The sequence below is a fragment of the Symphalangus syndactylus genome, chromosome 9 (genome assembly GCF_028878055.3).
Source record: "Symphalangus syndactylus isolate Jambi chromosome 9, NHGRI_mSymSyn1-v2.1_pri, whole genome shotgun sequence".
Taxonomy (NCBI): Eukaryota; Metazoa; Chordata; class Mammalia; order Primates; family Hylobatidae; genus Symphalangus; species Symphalangus syndactylus.
This window is the reverse complement of record NC_072431.2, coordinates 49597403-49620768: the sequence shown is the minus strand read 5'-3', so window position 1 is coordinate 49620768 and position 23366 is coordinate 49597403. Positions and strand designations below refer to the sequence as shown.

The 23366-nt window shown below is 45.3% G+C and overlaps 1 protein-coding gene across 10 annotated transcripts in view; it reads right to left on the bottom strand.

The window, feature by feature from the left end:
* CACNB4 (calcium voltage-gated channel auxiliary subunit beta 4) overlaps nt 1–23366 on the bottom strand; it is a 281740-nt gene that overhangs the window by 46313 nt on the left and 212061 nt on the right. For 8 of the 10 annotated variants that reach the window (XM_055292129.2, XM_055292122.2, XM_055292125.2 and 5 more), the window contains 2 exons: nt 2963–3082; nt 522–644 (listed from right to left, as the gene is read on the bottom strand). In XM_055292129.2, the coding sequence (XP_055148104.1) occupies nt 522–644; nt 2963–3082 (243 nt within the window). The remainder of the gene's footprint in view (nt 1–521; nt 645–2962; nt 3083–23366) is intronic. The other 2 variants (XM_063646027.1, XM_055292126.2) reach the window with 1 other exon arrangement.

Here is a 23366-nt window from a genome sequence, read left to right as displayed (position 1 = left end):
CTTTACCCATTTGTCCTTCTGTTTCCCAGAGTCCTCTGCCCTTTTCTTAGCTGTAAATCTTTCTTTGAATGATTATACACTCTAGTGTTGGTTCCGTGGTCAAGGTGCACAGGACTATAGTCTACATGTCTATAATTACAACATCCCCTGCAAACAGTCCCTTCTGGGTAGGTGCCATGCCACCAAACTTACATTTTCCTAAGTTGGATCCATACATTTATGGCTCTGCAGTCACAGAAGGGGATTTAAAAGTGCCCAGAGGACCATAGAGGTCTGTCGGAAATCCATGCTATAATTTTAAAGTTGACTGTGATTTAATGTTGTAAATGTGTGATAATGCAAGCAACGATCTCAGACTTCTCAATCTTAATGAGAATGACTAGATTTGGAAGGCTCAGCAAATTAAATGAGGTACTGCACTGGCAGCTCCTCGGGTCTCCTCTCTGGCTAGTTTGGCTCAGAGCTGATTCCTGGCTTCAGCTTTTTGGCAGGTGAAGGGATGCAGTATGTTCTACATTTACCTCTTTAATGTGTAGAAAGTCCTTAGCATCAAAGGAGATAGCTGTGCTTGGAACAGGCACATCCTCGTCCAGGGCGCCACAGTAGCTCACATTTGTCTTCACGGCAAATGCTACAGGTTTGGACTAAGGACAGAACCATGGAATAAGGAATGAGGAAGGGAGGAGAGAGGAGCATTTTTCATATTGAAACTCTGATAGTACCAGGTAGTAAGAGAAATAACTTTCCAAAGAGGGATCTCAAATGAGTTTTACATTCTCAGGCAATATCAAGAAACCTGCAGAGACGACTCTGAAAATGATTTGGTCCTATCAGCCCAACCATTTTTCCTTTCCTGCAATACTTTCCAATATTCCAAATTTTAAAATGTGCTCTAAAGTATTAAGAGGGATAGACAAAGGTGGGGGAGGACAGTCTCTTCTCTAATCTTAAAATCTGTGTTTATTTTAAATGATAACAAATACCTTCTTACCTTGGAATACAGGAAACGTGTGCAAGGTCTTTTTAAAAAGAAAAAAAAAAGGTGGGAAGAGGGTAAAATAGTATTTTTGAAATAGTCCAGATCTGAAAACCTATGGGATTCTACACAACAGAATATCTGGTCCTGCCAGGGAAAAGAAGGGTTAGTCAGCGTCAAAGCTGATGGGCAGGGCTCTTCACAGATCATCTTCTCTCTAGCTAACAAAGCTGGTTTTGGAACTCTTTTTACACAAATGCCTCTCAGCAAAGTGCTCTCAGGCTGGCACAGCCCTGTGGGGACACATAAACCACCAGCCTAAGCAAACGGTGCTGCCACCCACATTTGGGTGACCACAATGGCCACAAAACAGATTCTGAAAGAAAATTTTATAACAAAAATTAGCCACAGCGAGACACAAGATTCCTGATATTCTGAGCTGCTTTGTTACCAACTTATGTATTTCTGCTGGGAATCTGACTGGGGAACAGCAGTTGAGGCTGGAACCTCACTGATGTCCCTTCACATGTACTGCAAGAAAAGCCCCTTCCACCAACAGAGCACAGACATCATAGGTGTTGAGGCAAATGAAGACGCCTAATTTGACTGCATCATTCTCCTCCCACCTCTTTTTTTTTTTTTTTTTGAGACGAAGTTTCGCCCTGTTGCCCAGGCTGGAGTGCAATGGCGTGATCTCGGCTCACTGCAACTTCTGCCTCCTGGGAACGTTCAAGTGATTCTCTTGCCTAGCCTCCCGAGTAGCTGGGATTACAGGTGCACACCACCATGCCCGGCTATTTCTTGTATATTTAGTAGAGATGGGGTTTCACCATGTTGGCCAGGCTGGTCTCTAACTCCTGACTTAATGATCTGCCCTCCTCAGCCTCCCCAAGTGTTGGGATTACAGGCGTAAGCCACCGCAACCGTCCCCCCCCCCTTTTTTTTTTTGGTAGGGTTTTGCTCTGTTGCCCAGGCTGGAGTGCAGTGGTGTGATCTCAGCTCACTGCAGCCTTTATTTCCTGGGCTGAGGTGATCCTCCCACCTTAGCCTCCCAAGTAGCTAGAATTACAGGTGTGAGCCACCATGCACAGCCTCTCACCTCTAAATATTTTACAATAAAAATAGAAAAGGGAAGGAATTCACTTTATTTGGGCTTCTGTTTTTTCTTCTCCTAAAAATCAGAAAGACTGAATCAATATTTAGGAGTCTGTCATGTAGGGCAAAGAGGACAGACCGGCCATGACCTTGTCTTGTATTTTGCTATTGTGCATAAAATTTCATTGGACTAAAGGGGTAGTGCTTCAAAAAATCAAAAAACAAACAAACAAAATGAAGTCGGAAGCACATGGAATGGGAGATCCCTAGTGACTGTTTTGGTTCTAACTTTCAACCATGCAATTGGTTCCTTGCTGCTTCCTGTGGATGCAGCGATTTCTATGGAGGCCTCTTCTTGTGGAATATCTGAAGGTCTATTTTGGCAATGGCCTTTATTGCTCATCTTTGCTACACTTCTCAGAGTTGTTCAAAGTCCTGAACTTCACACTGAACTTGAGGTGTGATACTGAAAGCGAGACAGAAGAGTAGAGAAACAAACAGGGTGATCCGCAGAGCAACAGCACAAGTGTGGCCTGTAATAAAGGCTGAAGTAATGGATGAGGAGGGGCCAGGAATAGGCAGGGCAAGCTGGTACCTGGGGGGGCTCTCTGCCAACACTGGGCATGGGAGGCTTGATATTGCTAAGTTGGAAGATGACCAATAATTCACCACCAAACCAAACACAAGAAGGTGAAGGTTCTGAGGAATCCCTCTTTGGAGATGTTACTAATCTCACTTAGAGGTGAAAGAATCAGAGAGCTTCCCAATCTGGAGCCTTGTTAGAATAATCACAAAATGATTATTGCAGAAATGTCTGAGGTAAGGGAAGAGCAGCTGGTGGCCACTGAGCAATGATCTACTTTTGAGCCAAAGAGAGGGAAAGAGAGTCACCTTTGCCCTCTCAAGCTGGATGGCTGCTTGCTGTTCTCTCTCCTGTCGAATTGCTTCCCGGTCCTCTTCCAAAGAGACATCGGAGTCAGACGGCCTGCTTGTGTAGGAATCCGCTGAGCCCTGGCAAAGAAAACAGAATAGTTTGAGATGATGTGTAGCTTCTTAAATTGTCACATCCATAACAGTATCCTGGGGTGAGTTCTTTTCATTTGCCTAAAATTTGATGCACATACTCCATGCCTTATTGCAGATATAAATTTAGATGGCAGAATACAGTTAAGCGTCTGAGTTATTCGGAAAGTAGCAATGTTGTGAAGAAAAATATTTTGACTAGATTAAGTGCTAGGAAGTAAACTGCAATGAAAATTATGCAATACTCAGCACCAATTCTTCTTGTTTTGTGCTATATTAAGCCCATATCACTTGTGAAACGTTAGTTTTCATCCATCTTCTCTTTTGCATATGCATCTAAAGGAAAAAGAGACTCAGCTTATTATAAAAGATAAATCCTACCTGTATTTGGGCTATGGGTCATCTATTTGTCTAAGATTTCAATATAGTAAAGCATCATCTTACATTAGTAAAATGATTTTCCAGTTTCAATGTCAATACTATTAAACTCTTTCACTACTAAAACTTCAATCATTGTCCTGCAGCAGCCCAGACGTGGTCAACAACAACACTGAGCAGAAGAACAACCTAGAGGATGAAAACAAGGATGTTCCCAGTTGAAGCCCACACTAGAAGAGCTATTTAAACAGCACTGAAGGCTGGGCACTGTGGCTCATGCCTGTAATCCCAGCACTTTGGGAGGCCAAGGTGGGTGGATCACCAGGTCAGGAGTTTGAGACCAGCCTGGCTAACATGGTGAAACCCCTTCTCTACTAAAAATACAAAAATTAGCCGGGCCTGGTGGCGGGTCCCTGTAATCCCAGCTACTCGAGAGGTTGAGGCAGGAGAATCGCTTGAACCCGGGAGGCAGAGGTTGCAGTGAGCTGAGATGGCGCCACTGCACTCCAGCCTGGATGACACAGCAAGACTCCATCTCAAAAAAAAAAAAAAAAAAAAAAAGCCTTCCTTCCTTCCTTCCTTCCTTCCTTCCTTCCTTCCTTCCTTCCTTCCTTCCTTCCTTCCTTCCTTTCTTTCTTTCCCCTCTCTGGCACAGGCTACAATCTACTCGGCTTGCTGCTGCCCGCGCCGCCGACTGCCTGGGACTGCCGGCGCGCGCCACCGCTGCCTGCCTTTTCTCCTTTGGATGCAGGCACGCGTTCGCCATCTTGGCCACGCTGGTCGCCAGCTCCTGACGCCGAGTGCTCTGCCCGCCTCAGCCTCCCGAGGTACTGGGACTACAGACGGAGTCTCGCTCACCCAGTGCTCGGTGTTGCCCGGGCTGGAGTGCGGTGGCGTGGTCTGGCCTCGCGGCAGCCTCTACCCCCCGGCCGCCTGCCTTGGCCTGCCAGGGTGCTGGGATTGCAGCCCCTGCCCGGCCGCCGCCACATCTGGAAGGTGGGGAGCGCCTCTGCCCGGCCGCCCCGGCTGGGAGGTGAGGAGCACCTCTGCCTGGCCACCCCGTATGGGAAGTGAGGAGCGCCTCTGCCCGACCGCCCCGTCTGGGAAGTGAGGAGCGCCTCTGCCCGGCCACCCACCATCTGGGAAGTGAGGAGCGCCTCTGCCCGGCCACCCACCGTCTGGGAAGTGAGGAGCGCCTCTGCCCGGCCACCCACCGTCTGGGAAGTGAGGAGCGCCTCTGCCCGGCCACCCACCGTCTGGGAAGTGAGGAGCGCCTCTGCCCGGCCGCCTCGTCTGGGAAGTGAGGAGCGCCTCTGCCCGGCCACCCATCGTCTGGGAGGTGAGGAGCGCCTCTGCCCGGCCGCCCCGTCTGGGAAGTGAGGAGCGCCTCTGCCCGGCCTCCCATCGTCTGGGAGGTGAGGAGCACCTCTGCCCGGCCGCCCCGTCCGGGAGGAAGTGAGGAGCGCCTCTGCCCGGCCGCCCCGACCGGGAAGAAGTGAGGAGCGCCTCTGCCCGGCCGCCCCGTCCGGGAAGAAGTGAGGAGCGCCTCTGCCCGGCCGTCCCGTCCGGGAGGAAGTGAGGAGCGCCTCTGCCCGGCCGCCCCGTCCGGGAAGAAGTGAGGAGCGCCTCTGCCCGGCCGCCCCGTCTGGGAAGTGAGGAGCGCCTCTGCCCGGCCGCCCCGTCCGGGAAGAAATGAGGAGCGCCTCTGCCCGGGCGCCCCGTCCGGGAAGAAGTGAGGAGCGCCTCTGCCCGGCCACCCCATCCGGGAAGAAGTGAGGAGCGCCTCTGCCTGGTCACCCATCGTCTGGGAAGTGAGGAGCGCCTCTGCCCGGCCTCCCATCGTCTGGGAGGTGAGGAGCGCCTCTGCCCAGCCGCCCCGTCCGGGAGGAAGTGAGGAGCGCCTCTGCCCGGCCGCCCCGTCCGGGAAGAAGTGAGGAGCGCCTCTGCCCGGCCGCCCCGTCCGGGAAGAAGTGAGGAGCGCCTCTGCCCGGCCGCCCCGTCCGGGAAGAAGTGAGGAGCGCCTCTGCCCGGCCGCCCCGTCCGGGAAGAAGTGAGGAGCGCCTCTGCCCGGCCGCCCCGTCCGGGAAGAAGTGAGGAGCGCCTCTGCCCGGCCGCCCCGTCCGGGAAGTGAGGAGCGCCTCTGCCCGGCCGCCCCGTCCGGGAAGAAGTGAGGAGCGCCTCGGCCCGGCCGCCCCGTCGGGAAGAAGTGAGGAGCGCCTCTGCCCGGCCGCCCCGTCTGGGAGGTGAGGAGCGCCTCTGCCCGGCCGCCCACCGTCTGGGAGGTGAGGAGCGCCTCTGCCCGGCCGCCCACCGTCTGGGAGGTGAGGAGCGCCTCTGCCCGGCCGCCCACCGTCTGGGAGGTGAGGAGCGCCTCTGCCCGGCCGCCCACCGTCTGGGAGGTGAGGAGCGCCTCTGCCCGGCCGCCCACCGTCTGGGAGGTGAGGAGCGCCTCTGCCCGGCCGCCCACCGTCTGGGAGGTGAGGAGCGCCTCTGCCCGGCCGCCCACCGTCTGGGAGGTGAGGAGGGCCTCTGCCCGGCCGCCCACCGTCTGGGAGGTGAGGAGCGCCTCTGCCCGGCCGCCCCGTCCGGGAGGAAGTGAGGAGCGCCTCTGCCCGGCCGCCCCGTCCGGGAAGAAGTGAGGAGCGCCTCTGCCCGGCCGCCCCATCCGGGAAGAAGTGAGGAGCGCCTCTGCCCGGCCTCCCATCGTCTGGGAAGTGAGGAGCGCCTCTGCCCGGCCGCCCCGTCCGGGAAGAAATGAGGAGCGCCTCTGCCCGGGCGCCCCATCCGGGAAGAAGTGAGGAGCGCCTCTGCCCGGCCGCCCCATCCGGGAAGAAGTGAGGAGCGCCTCTGCCCGGCCACCCATCGTCTGGGAAGTGAGGAGCGCCTCTGCCCGGCCACCCCGTCTGGGAAGTGAGGAGCGCCTCTGCCCGGCCACCCATCGTCTGGGAAGTGAGGAGCGCCTCTGCCCGGCCACCCTGTCTGGGAAGTGAGGAGCGCCTCTGCCCGGCCGCCCCGTCTGGGAAGTGAGGAGCGCCTCTGCCCGGCCACCCATCGTCTGGGAAGTGAGGAGCGCCTCTGCCCGGCCTCCCATCGTCTGGGAGGTGAGGAGCGCCTCTGCCCGGCCACCCCGTCCGGGAGGAAGTGAGGAGCGCCTCTGCCCGGCCGCCCCGTCCGGGAAGAAGTGAGGAGCGCCTCTGCCCGGCCGCCCCGTCCGGGAAGAAGTGAGGAGCGCCTCTGCCCGGCCGCCCCGTCCGGGAAGAAGTGAGGAGCGCCTCTGCCCGGCCGCCCCGTCTGGGAAGTGAGGAGCGCCTCTGCCCGGCCACCCCGTCCGGGAAGAAATGAGGAGCGCCTCTGCCCGGGCGCCCCATCTGGGTAGAAGTGAGGAGCGCCTCTGCCCGGCCGCCCCATCCGGGAAGAAGTGAGGAGCGCCTCTGCCCGGCCACCCACCGTCTGGGAAGTGAGGAGCGCCTCTGCCCGGCCACCCACCGTCTGGGAAGTGAGGAGCGCCTCTGCCCGGCCACCCACCGTCTGGGAAGTGAGGAGCGCCTCTGCCCGGCCGCCCCGTCCGGGAAGAAGTGAGGAGCGCCTCTGCCCAGCCGCCCCGTCCGGGAAGAAGTGAGGAGCGCCTCTGCCCGGCCGCCCCGTCCGGGAAGAAGTGAGGAGCGCCTCTGCCCGGCCGCCCCGTCTGGGAGGTGAGGAGCGCCTCTGCCCGGCCACCCATCGTCTGGGAAGTGAGGAGCGCCTCTGCCTGGCCACCCATCGTCTGGGAGGTGAGGAGCGCCTCTGTCCGGCCACCCATCGTCTGGAAAGTGAGGAGCGCCTCTGCCAGGCTGCCCCATCTGGGAAGTGAGGAGTGCCTCTGCCCGGCCGCCCATCGTCTGGGAAGTGAGGAGCGCCTCTGCCCGGCCACCCATCGTCTGGGAAGTGGGGAGCGCCTCTGCCCGACCACCCATCGTCTGGGAAGTGAGGAGCGCCTCTGCCCGGCCACCTATCGTCTGGGAAGAAGTGAGGAGCGTCTCTGCCTGGCCGCCCCGTCTGGGAAGTGAGGAGCCCCTCTGCCCGGCCGCCCCGTGTCTGGGTAGAAGTGAGGAGCTCCTCTGCCTGGCCGCTCCGTCTGGGAGGTCTACCACGGAGGCCAGAAGCAATGTGGGGGCTGGACGTGGTGGCTCACGCCTGTGGTCCCGGCACTCTGGGGGGCGAGGCGGGTTGATCACTTCGGGCTAGGAGTTCGAGACCAGTCTGGCCAACTTGTCGAAACATGAAGAATACAACAGACAAACCAACCAACCAACTCAATGACAACAAAACAGGTCTACCCTGGAGTCATACTCTAATTTTTTCTATTTTCCTCCCTTTATGATCCTTTATCCCACTTTCTTTTTCTTCCTCTTCCTTCTCCCTCTTCTTTGTCAAATAGAGGATTGAGTTATTATCACTGATCCATATAAAGTCCCTCTCTCATTTATTTTAACTCCCACCCCCATTTCTATTCCCCGACTTCCCATGTGCAACCTTCCTAATATGTTTGATACGCATCTTTTTGTTTGTATGTATTTTTAGAAAATGTTTATTGTTTTTGTATGCAAAAAAAATCAATAAAAAAAAAAAAAAAAAAAAAAAAAAAAAAGGCCGGGAGCGGTGGCTCACACCTGTGATCTCAGCACTTTAGGAGGCCAAGGTGGGCGGATCACAAGGTCAGGAGTTTGAGACCAGCCTGGCTAACATGGTGAAACCCCGTCTCTACTAAAAATACAAAAAAAAAAAAAAATTAGCCGGGCGTGGTGGTGGGCACCTATAGTCCCAGCTACTTGGGAGGCTGAGGCAGGAGAATGGCATGAACCCGGGAGGCAGAGCTTGCAGTGAGCTGAGATTGCACCACTGCACTCCAACCCGGGCGACAGAGCGAGACTCTGTCTCAAAAAAAAAAAAAAAAAGGCACTGAAATCCAGTTTGACTGATGTGGCCAAGTTAAAAAGTCAACCCCTTCCTTGCCTCCCCCGCCGCAAAAAACCCTGGAGGTTTGTCTTATGGCTGCTACAGGAACATCATCCTTACAGTTTACTTAAGCTGGCATTAAAAGTTGATATTTGCATAGATGGTAACATTTACACAGCAGAGGTATTGGGAGGGATGGTGTATTTGATTATGTTTCATAAATCATGCACAGGTTTTGAAAAACATAGACCTATCCATATAGTTGAGAATCTGCTGTCCACCGGGGGGGAAAAATCTTTAAGAAATAGTCGACTGCTGAATCTGGTCCTTTGAAAGCTTTTCTACATGTAGAAATGTTTACTTGTGAATTTGTTGCCTTTAAGGGCAACTTTGTCTCTTAGTAGAGGCCATCATTCTAGCAAGGGTAGCACAGATTTTCCCGGCAGCCTAGAACAAGAACTCCTGGTTAGCGGTTTTATCAGAGTGCCCAGTCAAGTCCTGGTTCTAAATTTTGCCTCTGCAACATACTGCAGAAAACTTTATAGAAGTTACTGGACCACTCTGAGACAGTCTTCTTGTCTATTAAAGAGGGACACTGCCTACTTCACAGGATTAAATGGAACAAGATATAATGAGCAGTAATATTTACTGATTTCTTGCTATCACATCAGCATAGGCTAGATGTTTTGGACACTTTATCTCACTGAATCCTTGCAGCAGTGGGAAGGCTGAGATTCAAACTCAGGTAGTTCAGCCTTAGAGCCAGCAGATTCACATCCCACACTGAGCTGCATTTAACATTAAAATACCTACTCCCGGACCTGGCACATAATAGGCACACAATAAATCAACTTTTCATTCTCATTTCCTAGGGCTGACATTTTCACATTGATAAAAACAAAAAGAATTAATTTCTCAATGATTATATATGCACAATAACCCATCTTGAAATGTAGCCATTTTTCTTACTGTATTTACTGCATAGAAAATGTACTATAAACCTGATAACTGCAATGTGTCCAAATCCATGTACTTTATATAGTGCTTCTGAAACTGCCCTTTATAGAGGAAACATATTTGTTAATCAAATTATAATCAAATTCCTCTGTGCAAATCTACTAGGGAAAAACTTTGGACCTACAAAACGAATAAGTGCGGGGTAACTGTTTCATAGACGTATTCATTGCCTACAAAGACAGGTATCTTGAAGTCCTTTAAAGCAGAGAGTTCTCTCAGAACACATCTTTTGTCTGAATTTAGGTATACCTGCATAAAATCCAGAGTAAGAGAGAAAAAAAAAAAAAACAATGTTTCAATTTTTATTTATTTTTTCTTTTTTTTGTAGAGATAGGGCCTTGTCATGTTGCCCAGGCTGATATCAAATTCCTAGGCTCAGGTGATCTTCCTGCCTCGGCCTCCCAAAGTGCTGGGATTATAGGCGTGAACCGCTGTGCCTGACCCAGTGTTTCTAAAATATCTATGAATACAGTTTGGAGTTAGTTCTAGGCAATGCTTTGCTGGAAATGTGATGTGTGATGGACCATTCTAAGGGAGCTGAACTGGCTGCTGTGAAGACATCGGGACCCCAAGTGAGACTGTGGTACGTAAGTCAGGAAGAAGGCACTTGCCTGGTTTTGAAAACATGTCCTGGGGATGGTTAGTGCCTACAGTTCACAAAAAAAGCAAGCTGCCTGCTGAGGTAGTGAGTCAAGCAGCTGAATACACACTCCACTACTGCCACTAGAAGACAGCTGATTTCCTGAAACTACCTTAACAACTTTTCAAATCCTGGGATTCATTATCTCTGAGTACACAAGAAGTGACTCAGGGACTCCTACAAATGAACTTTATGTTGAAATGTGAACGACATTGTAAGAATCTCAAATCTAATAAACTCCACCATGGCCAAATATGTAGAAGCAGAAGTTCCTGTTTACTCCCTGTTTCTAAGGATGTCGGTAGAGGGAAAAATAAAGCACTGTGATGCCCATTTTCATAATTAGTTTATATCATTACAACATTTACTTTGTTTTTTTTAATGTCATCTACATTGCTTTGTATATGAAAAAGCAGAAGTCCAACATTCAAGAGCCCAAATGTAGCACATAGACATGTTCTGCTGGCTTGGTACTGGCTTGGTTTCTTGTTTTTATTTATTTTTGGTTTGGTTTGGTTTATTTTGTTTCAACTAGTTGAAAGGGAGTATGAACATATCCCAGAAAAAAAGGAAAGAAAAGATAAAGGAAAGGATCTGTGTTATTTACAAAGGCACAGAGAGAAGAGCAAGTGAGCTAGAGAGGCCAGAAGGAAACTGCCTGGGCCTGACCACTGGAAGTATCCAGGAAGGGCAGGTGGCCATGCGAGGCTTAGTAAGACCAGGACAGGTTGGAGAGATGCCACCCAGATATCTGGCTAAATAGTTAATGATCAAAAAGACACAGAGATGGCAAGAAGGAAAGAACGTTAGATGCTAAGAGAACATAACTGAAGACATAAAGGTTACTAGGCCTGGCCAAAGCTGAAAAGACCTGATGGAAGCCCCATCAGCTTATAATTTTCTAGCAGTCTATTTCATAAAACAGGTAGGAGCAAGCTACCCAACTTATCAAGTGATCTAAAACTGAGCTGTTAACCCACGTGCAAGAAACATGACAGTGACTAGTCCCTCAAAAGCTCTTATGCAGACACCTCTGTAAGTCATACCATGTAGTGATAAAGTCATATTGCAGTGAGCCAAGGTCACACCACTGCACTCCAGCCCGGGTGACAGAGCCAGACTGTCTCAAAAAAAAAAAAAAAGATATTTTGGTCTAGACTCTTTTTTCCCTTTAGGGAATCTTCTCGAGTACAAAATGCAAAATGCAGATAGTAACACTGGAAAATCAGCTAGCTGTGGTCTTCTGAGAGAAGGAAGGTGATCTCAAGCAAAACAGTGTAAGGGCTTCTTCTCATTCACACAGAAAGAGGGAACATGATACCAACAGGACAGCAGCCATGGCTGTTGGATCCAGACAGTACTGGGTTTGACACTGTCACCAGTTCTAGTTGGCTGTGAATCTCAAGCAAGTTATTTAACCTTCTGAGTCCTAATTTCCTCCATTAGAAAATGTAGATAATAATGTATACCTTATAGAGTTTCCTGGTGCTTGGCTCCAGATGAAACATCATTTCTTTTTCAACATCATGGGGGAAATTCAGAAAATACCAGCAATTAAACTTTGACCCACTAATTAAAGGTTTGGCAGCTTTTTCACATTAAATTTTTGGCTGCCCTAGAGTTTTAGGATTTATATCTTGTTCTTTTTTAAAAAATAGCTTTATTGAGGTATAACTTACATATGTAAAATTCACATATTTTAAGTGACAATTCAATGATTTTTAATAAATTTACACAACACAATTTATACCACAATCTAATAGAACATTTCTAACACCTCAAAAGAAACCTTGTGCCTATTTGCAGCCATTCTCCATTCCCAGAAGGGCTAGGCATCTACTTACTTATCCTGTCCTTTCAAAACTAAAATAGACTTTCTCATTGTATGAGTAATTTTAGTATTCAGGCAAATTGTTAAATTATAGCAAGGAGAAGCAAGGGTCTACAAAGGTTTGATTTTAAAATGCAACCAGCGCGGGCATGGTAGCTCATGCCTGAAATCCCAGCACTTTGGGAGACTGAGGCAGGAGAATTGCTTGAGCCCAGGAGTTTGAGACCAGCCTAGGTCACATTGTAAGGCCCCATATCTACAAAAAATAAATTTAAAAAAAAAATTAGGCATGATAGTGTGTACTTATAGCCCCACTACTTGGGAGGCTGAGGTGGGAGGATTGCTTGAGCCCGGGAGGTCGAGGCTCCAGTGAACCATGATCATGCCACAGCACTCTGCCTGAAACACAGAACAAGACCCTGTCTCAAAAAAACAAATAAATAAAATAAAATGTGATCATACTGGAACAGAATCTTGCCACTGTTGGAAGTGCTGGGCTTCCTAGTCCAACAATCCCAGTCTCTCACAACCTAGCTTAGCTGTCCATTCACAGAACGCTGACCATCAGTCAGATACTGGAGTGGCCACTACATGAAAGAGAACTGCTTATTTTTCTGGGGATTCTTGCCTCATCTGCAAAATAAGAATGAAGTCCTTCTTTGGGATAGATTTGGGAATCAATAAGATAACACACGTACAACATAGTGTACAAGAGTAATTCTGATACTACTAAACCAGTGCTGTCCAACGGAACTTTTACTGTAATGATGGACACGGATGCTGTCTAATACGGCAGCCACAAGCCACATGTGGTTATTGAGCACTTGAAATGTGACTAGAGAGACTACTATGCTGAATTTTTAATTTAATTTTTAGAATTTTAAAGTGTTACTGCCTTTAAATTATTTTAAATTTAAATTCTACCTGTAGCTAGTGGCTACCATATTGGGCTGTGCGGTAGTAGACATTCAAAATGTCAGTTTCCCTTCTGGATCAGATAAACGAACACTAATCTTGGTGTAAATTTGGCATTTTAAGAGTTGCATTGGGGCAGGTGTGGTGGCTCATGCCTGTAATCCCAGCACTTTGGGAGGCCGAGGCAGACGGATCACCTGAGGTCAGGAGTTCAAGACCGGCCTGGCCAACGTGGTGAAACCGTCTCTACAAAAATACAAAAATTAGCCAGGTGTGGTGGCAGATGCCTGTAATCTCAGCTACTTGGGAGGCTGAGACAGGAGAATTGTTTGAACCCAGGAGAAGGAGGTTGCAGTGAGCCGAGATTGTGCCACTGCACTCTAGCCTGGGCAACAGAGCAAGACTCTGTCTCAAAAAAAAAAAAAAAAGTTGCATTAAGTGGACTAAGCGATCCTGGAATATTCAGAGAAATATATCACTCCCAATGGGTTTGTGCCCGTTTTTCTCTGTTAAGTTTGTAATGACTTGACAATGCATTTTTCCATATTGCAGAAGGAACACAGCCCATTCTTGGTGACTTTCCCAGATTTCCCTGGGTAGATGAGTGAATATAACTCACTCACAAGGTTGCCATTAGGCTATCTTTATCTTGACAGGCTGGCCCCTCCCCTTCTTGCAAATGCACTTCCTTTTCCTTCACCCCCTTTATCAAACATGCCCAGAGCTCTTCGCTAGGGCACCCAGCCTAGCAGGGTCCAGGCTGTGTCTCGAAGTACGTAAGCCCTACAGTGCCTGGCATGGCAGGACCTCGAGTTTGTTCAAAGAAAGACACAGTCACTCCCATCAGAATCTCTCTCTTCTTTGTTCCATGATTTTAAGTCTTCTCGGGTGGTTAATTAACCAAGGTTGTTGTGTTTACTTGGTGTGATGCTAATTGTTAGCAACCTCACCCTCATGAGTTTTTTGTTTTGTTTTGTTTTGTTCTTTTTTTAATTACAGTCTTCAATACCTTAATCCAGAGCGCTGGGTAAGTATACATTCCCAGCATGTGGATGGAATGAGGAACTCTTGAAATTATATCGCCGAGATAACTTTTCTCTAAGGTACCTTGCGTGGATTCTCATAAATAGGTTTTCAAAAATGTTGGTTGAAAAAATAAGGCAAGTTCTGCTTACAGTCACAGCAGCTCACTCTTACTGGATGGAAGACCTAAAATTCAGCCCCAGCTGTTAATCTGACTAAGGCTCCTTTTTAGGTTTCAAAGAGCCGTCAAGGGTAGCAAAGGAGCATGTTCATAAAAGGCTGTTAAAGGGAAGCGGAAGAGAATGAATGTTTGCTCATCCCTTACTGACTTATAGATATTATTATCACATCAACCCTAAGAAGTAAGTTATGATTATCCACACCATACGAATGAGGCCTCTGAGGCTCAGACAGGCAACAAGAGCATCCTCCCATTCCACACACTCTTATAGGTCACTACATGGGGAGCAAGGGTGTGGTAGATTCATTTTTTAAAATTTCCCCTATAAAATCTGGTGCAAAAACTTACATTAAAACATCAAACATTTTAGCTGCCTTCAGTAAAACAAAATAACTTCCTCAGTATTTTGTTAATATTAATCAAACACCAGAATCTCACTAATTTACAATGATAGACGTATTTTTAAAAATGCCAATCTGAGATCATGGGAAGTGAATGGCAGACTGCTTTTCAAAAGACATGTTCACTATTTCTGCATTCACATGGTGTCTGTAGGCTACCAAGGTTTTGGTTTGTGAATTTCTTTGAGTTTCTACTGTAATCACAAAATTTTTCTTCAGCATTTTAGTTCTTGGTAGGTGATTCTAAGGTACCACTGAGAGTTTTCTTTTTCTCTAAAATGATAATGCCTCTGATTATGTTCACACCACTTATTTACAGATTATTTCTTGTAATTAAATTATAACTATATATAAATATACAGTATAGTTCAAACTAAAGCACAGGCTTTGTCTGAATAATCTCATAAATGGAATACAAATTAATGGGTTCTATTACAACTATTTTACATAACTGATTTAACAGGAAGTAATATTAATTTATAAAAGTTGGCCAATCTTACCCTTCCTGTTGTGCTGGCTAGTTTTTGCTATAATTGCCCTGATTTCAGACAGGTTTCTTTTAATTGCTAGTCTGAGGAGACCCATGAATGGAGATAACAGCAGAAGAATTTTAATTGACCCCACAAGGAGAGAGGTGACAAAAAGGCCCAGATAGAGATAGAAAGGAAATCTGTACCAGCCATGGCCATTTAGGCACTTCTGAGAAAGGAGAAACTGAGATATGAGCTATAAGCAGATTTGCAAGTTAAACCGATGGTAATGGTGGTAGCAAGAGGGTAGATTCCTTTTATATTAGGTTGAATCATCAAATTGCAAACATTGCAACTGTAATTTCATGTGGTTCAACATATACATTGGGGAAAGAACAAAAAACAAAGATTACTTGATATGGATGCTTTTGGGCAAAAACTGCTGCAATAATCAGCACATAATATTTTACATGTATGTAAGAAGTGCTATATCAATAAGCACAATTAGCAATAAATCAAAAACCTTCTGCTTGACTAAGGAGTAACAGAAGTTGAAAACACCCAAGATCATTTTTGCATCCAATAAGAACTTTATTGTAACAGTAGGGACAGTGAGATTGTGGAGCTCACTTTCCTTCTGGGAAAGCGAAAGTGATCACCTACTGGGAGAAGGTGGCCTCCAGCAACCAAGCTTTACTATATACAGGTCACAGAATAACATCATGGGACACTGAGCAGCTGCTCTAGAAACCCACCCTGCCTAGTCAAAACTTCATGAGAGCTTCTGATCAACCTACATGACAGGTGTGTGACACGGTGGCTCCCGCTGGCTGATCCCGGCAGTGGCACTTGGCAGCATTAGACCCGGCACAAGGTCTTCATTCCAGGGTGGCTGCTCAAGCTGCACTAATCTAGTTTCAGCAGAGACGTTAAAAAGGAAATCGCAGTATTTGTTCAGGAAATCCTGAATACGCTGCTGGTAGAAGCAATGCTGCATACTGATGAGGCGCTGATAGTTGCTTGAAAACACGGACTTCTGTGACTTTTCTGGAAAAGTGATTGACTGAGAGACGCTTTCTTCTCATGTGGCCCCCAGACTGGTTTACAAAGCAGCACATCCAACACTACTTTTACATTGTGGTCTGTTTTCTTGAGAGTCAGATTAGAGATATGACAACAATATATATGTTTCCCCTAAAAGTAGCTTCAGGCAATCACTTGTGTCTTAAAAAAAAAAGAAAAGACTTCCTTCTGTCACATAAAAAAGAATAATATAGCTTGGTTTAGAAGACAGGAAGAAAGCAGGGAAACGGACTTGAGCCTCGCCCATGTCATTTCTGTAGTCCCAGGAACTGTGTGATGAAAAAATATCTTTAAATAACTCTTTGGAATGATTTTTTTAAAAAACTGGCTAAAGCTTCTCATTAAGAGAATGTGTATGCATGGCTAACTGAATCCAGGTATGCCATCAAAAACAGAAGGAGATCCCCCAGAGGTGGCTGAAGACACAATGGAAACCACAGTAAAGCATCTACTTCTTTTCAGGCAGGAGTCATGTCTCATCAGTTTTGTGGTCCTCAGAGTTCCTAGCACGAAGCTTCATAGGAGCTCAAAACTATTTGCTGAATGAAAGAATCAATGAGATGGCTTCAAGGGGAAAGAGAGAACCTTAAATGGAGACCCCAATACTGCCCAGACTTCACCCAAAGGGTGTACACTCTTCCTGCCTCCAGAGGTTGCTGGAAATCATGTAGGAAAGACCAGTGAAGAATAAAATCAATTTTAACTTGACAGAATGATAGGCAAGTTGACTGGAAAAATTAAAATCCAGAAACTGTTTAGAAAAAAATGTTAAAAGAAGAATAAAAGAGAATTAGCCTTTTTAATAGATATGAAAACATATAAAACTACGAAAGTTAAACATGTGTGGTACTGGCGCAGATCAATGAAATTACAAGGAGACCACAAACTGAGCTCTGTATGGGAGATTAATGCATGATATGGGAAACACTGCAAATCAATGGGAAAAGAATGATTATTCAATTGATAGTGTTGGGAAACTGAGCTAGCCAACTGGAAAAAAACCAGATCCCTATTTTATATCTTTTTTTTTTTTTTGAGACAGAGGCTTGTTCTGTTGCCCAGGCTGGAGTGCAGAGGTAGGATATCTTGGCTCACTGCAACATCTGCCTCCCAGGCTCAAGCAATTCTCGTGCCTCAGCCTCCTTAATAGCTGGGACTATAGGCATATGCCATCATGCCCAGCTAATTTTTGTATTTTTCATAAAGATGGGGTTTTGCCACACTGATCAGGCTGGTCTCGAACTCCTGAACTCAAGCAATTTACCCACCTCAGCCTCCCAAAGTGCATGAGCCATCACACTCAGTCTTATAGCTTATATAAAAATATAGATGAAGAGATTTAAAGGCAATATTATATACATAACACATACATATTTTAAAATATATATGTATATAAACACACCTCCACTACCACTAACAGAAACTATGCTAAAATCTTAAAATAGCATGCCAAAAAGTTCAGAAGCCATGAAAAGAAAAGATTGATCAATCTGACTACATAAAAATCTTAAACATTTGTCTGGGAAAAAAATACAATAATCAGTCAAAATGAAAATGACAAAAAGAAAACATTGTCACATAAGTGACTTGGGTTTAATATCCTTCATATCCAAAGAACTCTAACAAGTTAATAAGAAAAAGATGAACAACCTATCTCTTCACTCATTAATATGAGAAAGGAGTAAAAATAGAAACAAGGACAAAGCAAAAAAAGAAAACTACAGGCCAATGCCAATATCGCTGATGAATAAGACACAAAAATCCTCAACAAGGCTAAGTGTGGTGGTACATGCCTGTAATCCCAGCACTTAGGGAGGCTGAGGCAGGAGAATTACCTCAGCTTAGGAGGTCAAGGCTGCAGTGAGCTATGATCATGCCACTGCACTCCAGCTTGGGCAACAGATCAAAACTCTGTCTCTAAAAAAGATAAAAATAATTTTAAAATCTCAACAAAATACTAGCAAATGGAATCCAACATATCAAATATCACATGGCATTTATCAAGTGGGATTTATCCCAGGGATGCAAGGATGATTCAACATATGCCAGTCAATAAACATGACACATCACATCAACAGACTGAAAGACAAAAGCCATATGATCATTTCAACAGATGCAGAAGACTCATTTGACAAAATTCAACACCCTTCATGATAGAAACTCTCAACAAATTAGGGATAAAAGGAACATACATCAATGTAATAAAGCCCATGTATAACAAACCCACAGCTAACATCATACTGAATCCTCTAAGAACTGGAACAAAGATGCCCACTTTCACTACTGTTATTCAACATATACTGAAAGATTTAGCCACAACCATCAGGCAAGAGAAAGAAATAAAAGGCATCCAGATGGAAATCAGAAAGTCAAATTGTCCCTCTTTACAGATGACATGATCTTAAATATATAGAAACCTAAAGGACTCCACCAAAAAACGCTTAGAACTGATAAACAAATTCAGTAATGTTGCAGGATACAAAATAAGAATACAAAATCAGTAGTGTTTCTATACACCAATAATAGACTAGCTGAAAAAGGAATCAAGAAAGCAATCCCATTTATAATAGTTACAAGATAATAATAACAATAAAATATATATGAATACTTTTAAACAAGGAGGTGAAAGACCTTTACAACAAAAACTACAAAACACCGATGAAAGAAATAGAAGAAAACACAAATGGAAAGACATCCCATGTTCATGGATCAGAAGAATTAATATCATTAAAATGACCATATTACCCAAAGCAATCTCCAGATTCACTGTAATCCCTGTCAAAATACCAATAACATTCTTCAAAGAAATAGAAAAAAAAATCTAAAATTCATATGGAACCAGACCTCAAATAGCCACACACACACACACACACACACACACACACACACACAAATCCTGAGCAAAATGAACAAAGCTGGAGGCGTCACATAACCTGACTTTAAAATATACTACAAAGCTACAGTACCTAAAACAGCATGGTATTGGTATAAAAACAGATACATGTTATCCACAGAAGACATGTTTTCAAAAAGCATGCCTGATTTGTAAAATAGAAGAGCATGTAGCCAGGCACCATGGCACATGCCTATAGTCTCTGCTACTCTGGAGTCTGAGACAAGAGAATTTCTTGAGCCCAGGAGCATGGCACAGACCTCCAACTAATAAAATATGAAATCATTAAGTCAGAAGATCACACTGTAAAATAATCTAGTATGTTATTTGAAATTGTGTTAAATTTACTGAGAATCTATTATGCATCAATATACCTAAATATACTAGAGGAAGGAAACAGATTTACAGTTCACTTTAAACCCTACCATAGAGTTTGAATTTTTACCTTCAGAATTTTTAAAAACAAAAACATTATACATCTCTATATACCTATATACATTTGTACATAAATATATAAAAAATGCTTATTTTTACAGTTATACAGGTTAAGATTACCTGCATTAACCCTAAAATAATGATTTGATAGGTGACATTAAATATTAATAATCACTATCAAAAACAATAATAACCACTATTATTTATTGAGCACTTACTATGACCCATGATTAGTGTTAAGTACTTTTATTGTGTACTTTTTTTTTTTTTTAGATGGAGTTTCGCTCTTGTCGTCCAGGCTGGAGTGCAAATGGTGCAATCCCAGCTCACATGCTCCTCTGCCTCCTGGGTTCAAGCAATTCTCCTGCCTCAGCCTCCCCAGTAGCTGGAATTACAGGCGCATGCCATGATATCCAGCTAATTTTTTGTATTTTTTGTAGAGACGGGGTTTCACCACGTTGGCCGGGCTGCTCTGAACTCCTGACCTCAGGTGATCTGCCTGCCTTGGCCTCCCAAAATGATTTCAGGGGTGAGACACCACGCCCAGCCAACTGTGTTTTTTCAAAAAGAATATTTCCTGTGAGAGGCCCAGGGGGCCCAACAGAGACTATATTAGTATGAGTTTTTCTCTTTGGTCACCAGTCTCCTAAATTTGTGAAGCCTGTAGGCATTCTAGGTGATATCACCTTGTGCAGTAATTTAACTTTAGGTACAAATGCTGTTTTTGAATTAGAAGATGACGAACGGTTGGGAGTTTCTGAAGGTATGGTGAGCCCCTTGTGCACATGCTGCCTCACCAGCAAACACCCAGGGCTCTAGGTAAGAGCTATGCCTACCCCAGCTTCCTCCACAGAAGAAGCTTATTGTCACAAGAAACGCACCCTAGGCTGTGCTACTCCTTACAGCACTGCTTTCCTCCTTTGACTTTTGTGGCCTTGATGGTGAACACACGATACCCACCCCTCCCATCAGCATGGACCAACCCTATTCGGAGTTTGGAGTGGTACAGGCCCATCCTCTTTCCTGGGGTAGTGCCTTTCCTCTCCAATCAGTTCACAGGGCAGGAGATGACAGCAAGGCTTGCTTTTTTTATTCCTATCTATGAATTCTGTGTTCTGTGTGTTAGAGGTCATTATGGCAGAGGAAAAGAACTTATTCTTAGTTTAACCTTTGGAACTAGGAAATAGGGTTTTGATTGGTATAAAACAGCATTTTACTGATGTTATCTAATTTAGTCACGATAAAAACTGAAGAGGTAGATTTCATTATCTGCACCGAAGTAAACAAGGCTTAGAGACACTAAGTAAGATGCCCAAGGTCATGCAGCTGGTAAGGTGTGGTAAATCCTGATCGGACTGGCTCTAAAGCCCTTGCTAATTAACTAATAATCATGCCCAGCAGAAGTGTTGGTAGGCACTATTGGATGAGCAGATCACTGAGGCTGAAGACATTAAAAAAAGAATCTCTCTGTCTCTGCATTTAGATCGAACTAAAAATTACTGAGAATGCTAGATTCTCTTCAGCACATTATCTTGATTTCTCTCCAAAGCTCTTTTGAGGTCTTATAAGAGAAGTCAGGCCACATGCTCAAAGTCACTGGGCCATGATCCACTGGAGAAGCTGAGACTTGCATTTCAGGCAAGAATATCTCTTGGATGATCTCTAAGATTCCTCTGAGGTCTGTTGTTAAAGATGTCAGCCTAGTGCCAGGAATTAGGTCTTCAAGTGCTTGCTGATGGAATTGGTCATTTGAATTGACATCAAAACACATACAATCAACTATTATTAAAGCAATGACTACCAAACCTTGGATTTTCTCTTCCCTTCCTCCAGTGAATTAGCTCATCAGTAGGTCCAAAGTGGTCAAAGAGGAAAGCCACATCTGCTCATCAATTTGTTGGAAACTTTTTTGGACCAAACAAATAGAAAAAAAAGTAATGAGATGAAACCTTGATTTAAATAAGTCTGACAGAGAAGCTATAAGTTAATTTATTCTGATCATCACCTTTATTTTTCATTAGGGAATATAAGGAGAGGAGGTGGTTACTCATACGAGAGCTGGCATACAATAAGCAGTTCCGCGTGGTGCCATGAAGCTTGACTACCTGGGCTGGAATTCTAGGGCTGCTCCTTACTAGACATTTGCTTTCAAGCACAATACTTATTATTTCTGGGCTCAGTTTCCTTTCTGAAAATGAGGATAATAACCTAACTCATGGAGCTGCCATGAAGATTATGCATTCAGAATGTGCAAGCACTCAGCCAAGGAATCACGCAATGCAGGCTAACGAGAACACTTCAGTATATGGAATTGTCCTGGCCCTTTGTTTCTTGGGTGAGGCCAATTTGCTGTTGTAATCCCTCTCTTAAAAAAGGGATAGAGATATAAAACTTAATTAATTCAAGTGAGTAGGAATTAAATGTTCTAGTAAGAACTTTGGGACAATTAAAGGTATTGGCTAAAATGAAATATAGGAATCATGTTGGTTGTATTCCTCCATATTTCTTCTGCCCGCAAGAAGTGTGTTTACTCAGAGGCATCACCTTGTTTGGGAATAACAAGAAGAGAGTCAGTTCTGGTTTTCTTGGTCAGACAGCAGCATGAATAAGACTGCTGTCCTTTGCATATGAGGCTGACACTCCTGACCTGCTGTCTCCTCCGGGCTGCGTGGCTCTGAACTCGCATCAGCTGGGACGGCTGTGGGTTGCCCCTCCTCCTTATGACCTAGTACCCACTTCAAGACGGCCAGGGCTAGGGACGGTCACCCATCACAGAGCACTGTCGCAACTTCTGCTAGCCTACCCACATATCAAAATTCAAGGCCGGCACTCTCAACAAAACAAGCCAACCCACCACAAACTTTTAGAATCCTAAACAGGTGTGAAAAGTCACCTCTCAGAGACAAAACACTCTATTCTCTCCCAAAAGCGGAATATGAGCTCTCTGGCCAAAGGATGCCCTTTTGTTGTTTCAACGAGGAAAATAAGGCAGCTATTCCTTTTACTTAGCTATTTTTTTAAAATTCTATTTTCTCATTATCTTTGCTTTTCTATGAAATGCATGCTTTAAAAGGAATGATTCCTATTTTAAAGCTAAGACAAATTTATTAAAAATAGGTCTTTTGTTATCATTCTCATGCTACATCATTATAGATAAATTCACAAACCGTATGCATATATTATCCAAATGGCTGGATTTGAAATACATTAACAAATGTTTGAGTAACATAGACCTATACTGTGTATGGCTGGGTGTGATGATGGGCATAGAGTGAAATCCAAGTCCAGATGAAGGCAAGGGCCTGAAGACAGAGGTAAAGGGTTCAGAGCAAAACACAAGAGGCAGGCAGTATGTCCATTCAGTGGGAAAATTTTTTCCTCCCAGAATCATCCTGAAAGCTCTTCTTCTCCCACCAATATTGATCAAACTCCTTCAATGCTGCACAGCAAAGGTCAGAGAGACCCACAGTGCAGAAGAGGACAGTCCTGAGGATGACAGGTAGCATTCAGCAGGTTGAAGTGGAGGAGAGAGGAGGCCCTTCTTCTAGCTGGTGTTGCATGCACCTATGCACTGGCTAGTGGGAACAAGAGAGACAAGTTCAAGAAATTCACACTCAGTACTTTAACGGAGAGTTTAGGGGAAAATGCAGACACAAAGACCAAGAACTCTCTGCTCTTGAATAAAATGGTCTTAGATGAGGAAGAAACATTCCGGCAGAGGTGGCATGAGAAATAAAATGGTACCGGATCTGTGAACTATCCAGTACTGCAGAAGTAAGGTCCCTGGAATAAAGGGGCCTCAGAGATACTTCCCTTATATAACTTCCCCAGGGCAAATATGCTACCAACTCCCAAAGACAAGGGACTACAAGTTAGTACTCAACATTCTTGCAGAATCTTTGCAGCTTTCTGTACACATAGTAGAGAAACTATGCTTAATTGTTTAGTTTTAACTTCACAGTATAGCTTTAGTCATTTTTACCAAGCATTTTATTGTCTTTATTAAGTTCTAAATAAAAGAATCCCTTCAGGTGATCATATGTGAACCAGGTGAACTATCGCTAGGTACT